The sequence below is a fragment of the Triticum urartu genome, chromosome 7A (assembly GCF_056163025.1).
Source record: "Triticum urartu cultivar PI428250 chromosome 7A, HENAU_Tu73, whole genome shotgun sequence".
NCBI classification, from domain to species: domain Eukaryota; kingdom Viridiplantae; phylum Streptophyta; class Magnoliopsida; order Poales; family Poaceae; genus Triticum; species Triticum urartu.
Window position 1 is genome coordinate 708,409,633 of NC_141879.1, and position 6,000 is coordinate 708,415,632.

Here is a 6,000-nt window from a genome sequence, read left to right on the forward strand (position 1 = left end):
CTGTTTGACCAAAGGATGTCAATCGTGTTTGCAGGCCAACCAGAACATCGTTGCCAACCAGAACGTATTCAGAACAGAGGACAGGCCGACGTGTGCAGAGCACTTCCCCTGAATGCCCAACCAGGAGAAATACAAATGCGACTACTGAAAATGAATGGAAGACTCAATGACAGGAGCAGGTCCCCCGATTAGCTTCGCCCAATCTGGTAAGCTCCTCATACCATACCATGCTATGTAGCCCCTGATTCCTAGCAATCAAATCAGATACTTTGGTGAACGATGCTACAAACGACAGGAAATGAACAAACTCAGTGATCACCATTCCAAAGTGTTACAAATCATATATAAGTACTGTATATAGGAAGCAAATTAATCCAGTGTTCCACGTTATTACATCCATAGTAGACAGCAAACAACTCATAAATCCATACATAGGAGTAAACGACTAATAAATCTATTGTTCATGAATGCATGGAGACATAGCACCACCTCACGCGTAAACATGCAAGACTTAACAAACCCAAGTCGGCATAACCCAGCGAACAGGTTACCCAGTAAGAGAGCCTGTAGATTTAGCAAGAGTCTGACGGCTTCGACTTCGACTTCATCTCCCATCCTCAACCAGGGCATGCGGCTGACAGTTAGTAGCCAAATCAGAAAAATACCAACAACCTTAACGGCTAATAGTTGCGGTTACATTTATTGAATACAAAAAATGGAAAACGAAGTCAAAAGAATCTAACTACATACCTTCTCTTTTTCACTATAGAATGTAATTGTTTTCTTTGGAATGTGCTCAATCTTCTGCCAGTTTGGATCATCGGTCGTTACACAAGATTGTATGAACTCGTCACTGCAGTACCTGACTGTAATCTCCTCAAGAGACTTGGGCAGTGTTGGAAGCGACCGCATATTCTCACACGACTGTATAATCAGCGTCTTGAGTGATGTGAGGTGCTCCATATTAACTGGTAAGGCATTCAAGCTGCAGTCCGCAACGATAAACTCCTCAAGAGAATTGGGCAGTGTTGGAAGCAACCGCATATTCTTGCAGATAGTGATCCTCAGTATCTTGAGCGATGTAAGGTGTTCCATATTGTCTGATAAGGTATCCAAGCTGCAGTACATGACCCTAATCTCCTCAAGAGATTTGGGCAGTGTGGGAAGTGACCGCATATTCTCGCATGCCTGTATATATATCCAGTTTCTTGAGTGATGTGATGTGTTCAATATTGCCTGGCAAGGCACTGACGCTGCAGCGCACGACTTTAAACTCTTCAAGAGACTTGGGCAGCATTGGGAGCGACCGCATATTCTTGCAATTCCAGATCTCAAATTTCTTGAGCGATGTGAGGTGCTCCACATTTCCTCGTAAGGCATCCCTGCTGCAGTTCATGACGTTAATCTCCTCAAGAGACTTGGGCAGTGTTGGAAGCGACAGTACATTCTTGCATGAATCTATTTCCAGTCTCTTGAGCGCTGTGAGGTGCTCCATATTGCCTTGTAAGGCATCCCAGCTGCAGCCCCTGACTGTAATCATTTCAAGAGACTTGGGCAGTGTTGGAAGCGACCGTATATTCTTGCATGACGTGATCACCAGTTTCTTGAGCGACGTGAGGTCCTCCATGTTGCCTGGTAAGGCATCCCAGCTGCAGCTCCTGACTGTAATCATTTCAAGAGACTTGGGCAGTATTTGAAGCGACCGTATATTGTCGCATGACTGGATCTCCAGCTTCTTGAGAGATGTGAGGTGCTCCATGTTGCCTGGTAAGGCATCCCAGTTGCAGCCAGAAAGAAATAGTGACTGAAGATGAATGAAAGCCCCAAGGTCAGGAGCAGGTCCCAGTTGGATCCATCCCCTGAACGTAAGTTCTTTCAGGTTCTTTGGGCTGCCGTTATGTTTACCCATCATCCAACTCGGTAACCTTGCACCGTGGTAATTCCAGAGTTCTAGTCTTTCAAGGTACTTCGATGGGCAAAGACCCTCAAGTACCTCTGCTTCAACTTCTGGACTGCAGCTATCATCATCCCAGGACAGTACCACTTTTGTGAGTTTTTCCTTGCCAGCAAGATCGACTTCAAGAGCGTCCTCCTTGCTCTGAACATTCTCAAGACCGCATATCAGCAGCTTGCCTTGAAGCTTGTTTAGGTGTTTCAGCTGATGTGGCTCATACCCCTGTTCCCTTCTTATTCTGAAGAATGGTGGCGTCTGGAGCCATATCAACCTGCCCACGTTAGGAAAATCAAAATCTGCCCAGCTGATTACACTGCGCAAGTTGACGAGGTTCATCATATCTTCACCTCTAGAAAAATCCAAACAATGGCAAGAACCAAAGTCTACCACCTGCATGTGGTAAAGCTTGGTAAAGGCGCCCGGTAAAGTTAGCCCGACAAATGCAGTCACCACAAAAGCAAAATATCGTAGATGCTTGAACTGACCAACAGAATCCGGGAATGAGAACCTAGTCTACACTACCGTATGAAGGAGAATTTTTAACTTCTAGAAAGGAGAGAGACCCCAGGCTCTGCATCGAGTGACACAGATCGTGCATCATGTATGAAGAAGAGTGCACCGAGAGGCATTGTTGTTCCGTCAGGAAAGCACCAAACACCAAACGTTGTGCTGTCAGGGTTACACAGGGAAGAGTGGAAGACGGTACTAGCTAGTGGAAGAGTGGGACAATCTTTGATTATTCCTGATAATTGGGCTAATTACTCTTAAGAAATAGTACTATGTAAACTCTTGATTCATTCGGCTCCAAAGAAATTAATCCTATTTTCCTAACAACCTGTGTCGTATCTCTTATTGCATTTGAAGATCTTAACATCCACTAGTTTACATAATTGTGGCAAACAAGTGAGAATGCATTCTGATTGGCAGCTATAGCCATATATCTATGTGGCACAAAAGGATGAACACATCCAAGCATGAAAGCAGGGAAATACCTTGTCTTTTAGGAGGGATCTCGGCATGGCAGACCGAAGAGTCTTCTTCAGCGAATCCATCTTACTGCCGGATGACTTGGCATCTTGGGCCTGCTTCTTGAGGCGCTGATACTCAACATCATCCAAGATGTCTTCGGCCTCATAGAGAGCAGACCTAAGCTTGTCTAACAGTGGCTCCAAGCGAGCCCTGTAGGTGCTCTCGTCGACTACTTCCATCACCCGCTGCAGTTGTAAAACTTGCATATCAACTATCTTCAGCTTCTCCGTCGCGTTAAAGTCCAGGACGGTGAAACCTTTGTTGAGGAGCCTGGGAATGATGGGTGAGGCGAGCCAACCTACTGCGGTTACGCCCCATCCTACAGCAGCACTAATGCTAATAGGATCCGCCATTGCAAGCGCTGGGGAGAGAAGGCTAGCTAGGCTCAGGCTGCAGGGTCTAAAGGCACATAGACCCTGCAGCAGCTGCAGGGGTGAGCACCGCCGGCGAGGTGAGTGCGAGGGGGGAGCTCTCTGATCTACTCTCCAGATCTGATGTGAGGCTAGGGTAGTGTGGGGAAACACAGATGACGCGGGATGGGTGTCATTTTCTATTCAGCGGCGGACGACTCGCCGGAGAAACAGGGTGGTTGGGTCGTCGGCGCGCGACGGCAAGATCAGGTCGGCCAGGGTTCCTACTTTGCTCCTTAATTAGTGCTGACAATATGATTTGATTAATGCACCGTCCTGCTCTGCAGAATGTGCCCAATAAAGTAGCCGTGTAAACATCCTGTCAAAAATAATTAGCCGTTAAGCATGGCACTTAATTTACGCCTGACAGTAACGACCTTCAATGAAGTGTACATGTTGTTCCTTGCAAAAGAAAAGTGTACATGTTGTTTGATGTTAGATTGACATGGTCTGTAACAGTAACAGCTAACTTCACTATCAACTTTTTTCTTTTTTCATGTTTACATGTCCATGACTTACTCTTGGACAGTAACAGCCTCCACTGAAAGTGCCATGTGTAGTGCTGAATGTCTCTATTCAAAACGGGGATCTGGCTTACATATCCATTGATTAAGTTATAGCTACACGACGACTAGGGAGTTATAGCTGTCACCAAACACTGCTAAGATATCGTTATTAGTGGTGTTATATCATGTTTCTTGGTTTTTCTTGTCGTCATGATGTTCAGGTGTATCACAATGCTTTTTTTTTCAAAAGGAGGATGTATCACAATGCTGAAGTAATTAATTAGCTGAAAGCAAGCTCACTGTTTCTGGCAACGCAAGCTCAGTGTTTCTGGCGAACAATGAACAAACAGCAAACAGAGAAACAAGGTTCATGTACAACAGAAATCAAAGCGAAAAATCATCATGTACTCTTTAGAATGGTCATATATAGTGGTAAGGAAATCAACCATCCATCTCAGCTAGGCCTTGAGGGGGCTGGTATTGATGGCAAGTGCAACTAAAATCCTCTTGTTTTAACAGCACACCACTGCAAGTCTGCAACACAACAAAAAAGAGCAACTTTGGCGGTCGTTAACCATGAAAGGGAATCAACTAAGAGAAGGCTAGCTAGGCTGCAGGATCAATATGTACACTAACCTTGAAGACAGCTAAGATACATAAACAAGTACTAGTTGAGAGAGATGCCTGAGCATGCATATATAATAATGTTATTGTTGGGAACATTGCAGAAAACAAAAAAATTTCTACGGTTTCACCAAGATCCATCTATGAGTTCATCTAGCAACGAGTGATTGGATTGCATCACTACCAGAAATTATCTAGTTGCCGACGGCCTCATCTATGCCGACGGCGCCCGTCGGCATAAATGGACATATGCCGACGGCCAAGGGCAGGCCGTAGGCGTAGAATACCGTCGGCATATGTGTATCTATGCCGACGGGGGCCGTCGGCATATTACGGCCGTCGGGACAGCTCGCGGTACGCCTACGGGGACCGTCGGCATAGAAGAGGCCGTCGGCATAGAAAGGGCCCACCTACCCGATTAGCGGCGACCGTTTGACGGCGTCAAAACTACGCCGACGGGGGATAACGGCGGCCGTCGGCATAACTATGCCGACGGCTAGGCCGTCGGCATAGAATTGCTAACATCACCGATCCGCGCCGTCGACACGTCATCGATCCGAGGGAGTGAGGGCCTGTGGTGTGGCAGAGATATGCCGACGGCATAGCCGTCGGCATAGTCCTAGCCCATGCTATCTGCCACGTCATCAATCCGCGTGCAATGCCATGTCATCGATCAGTGGGATCGTAGCTCCGTGTGCGCAGCTATGCCGACGGCCTACCTTTATTTTTTATTTTTAGTTTATATATTTTTTATTTTGTATTTTTCACAACATAAATGTGCCTTATCTAAACAAAAAACATGCCCCGATGGTATATCGATTGCCCCCCTCACGGACGTCACTGCCGCCGTGTCACGGAGGGGGGAAACGATCGACATGGAGGGAATCTGGTTAGAGGGGGGATTCGGGATGGCCTTCGGGGTGTAGCTATGCTACCGAAACATCGCATGGGTCCCGATGCATGTGTGAAAGTGTTCTGGCATGCGTAGACGCCCGTCTTGGGGCTCCATGGTGTGGCCCCCTCCACGGAAGGCAGAGCCGCCGTCACTTGGAGGGGGTAAGGTGCGGGTGCGGTGGAACCGGAGGGAATCTAGTGTTGGGTTGGGTCCAAACCGTGTTCGGGGATGTTGCTATGGGCTGACCTATCGCAACCAGGCGGAAGAGTCCACCGGTCAAAGCCCGCCCGGCGAAAGTCAAAGGGCTAGATCTACTCGTCAACTAGGATTCGGGGTGGCCTTCTAGGTGTAGCTATGCCACCGAAACATCGCACGGGTCCCGATGCATGTGTGAAAGTGTTCTGGCATGCGTAGACGCCCGTCTTGGGGCTCCATGGTGTGGCCCCCTCCACGGAAGGCAGAGCCGCCGTCACTTGGAGGGGGTAAGGTGCGGGTGCTGTGGAACCGGAGGGAATCTAGTGTTGGGTTGGGTCCAAACCGTGTTCGGGGATGTTGCTATGGGCTGACCTATCGCAACCAGGC

The 6,000-nt window shown here is 47.7% G+C and overlaps 2 protein-coding genes across 2 annotated transcripts in view; both read right to left on the reverse strand.

The window, feature by feature from the left end:
• The window catches only part of LOC125526469 (putative disease resistance RPP13-like protein 1), a 45,047-nt gene extending 41,616 nt beyond the window's left edge, over positions 1 to 3,431 (reverse strand). The window contains exon 1 of the mRNA XM_087533973.1: positions 2,947 to 3,431. Within this exon, the coding sequence (XP_087390099.1) occupies positions 2,947 to 3,336 (390 nt within the window). The 5' untranslated portion in view covers positions 3,337 to 3,431. The remainder of the gene's footprint in view (positions 1 to 2,946) is intronic.
• LOC147961873 (uncharacterized) lies at positions 382 to 2,890 on the reverse strand. The gene is made up of 2 exons (XM_087534682.1): positions 751 to 2,890; positions 382 to 634 (listed from the first exon to the last, which is right to left on the reverse strand). The coding sequence occupies exon 1, from the start codon at positions 2,348 to 2,350 to the stop codon at positions 1,142 to 1,144; it is 1,209 nt and encodes a 402-aa protein (XP_087390808.1). The 5' UTR covers positions 2,351 to 2,890; the 3' UTR covers positions 382 to 634; positions 751 to 1,141.
• Positions 3,432 to 6,000: the final 2,569 nt, after the last annotated feature.

Coding starts and splice junctions, on each gene's coding strand:
- LOC147961873 (XM_087534682.1), bottom strand. CDS start 2,350: ATGCAGGTGGTAGACTTTGGTTCTTGCCATTGTTTGGATTTTTCTAGA.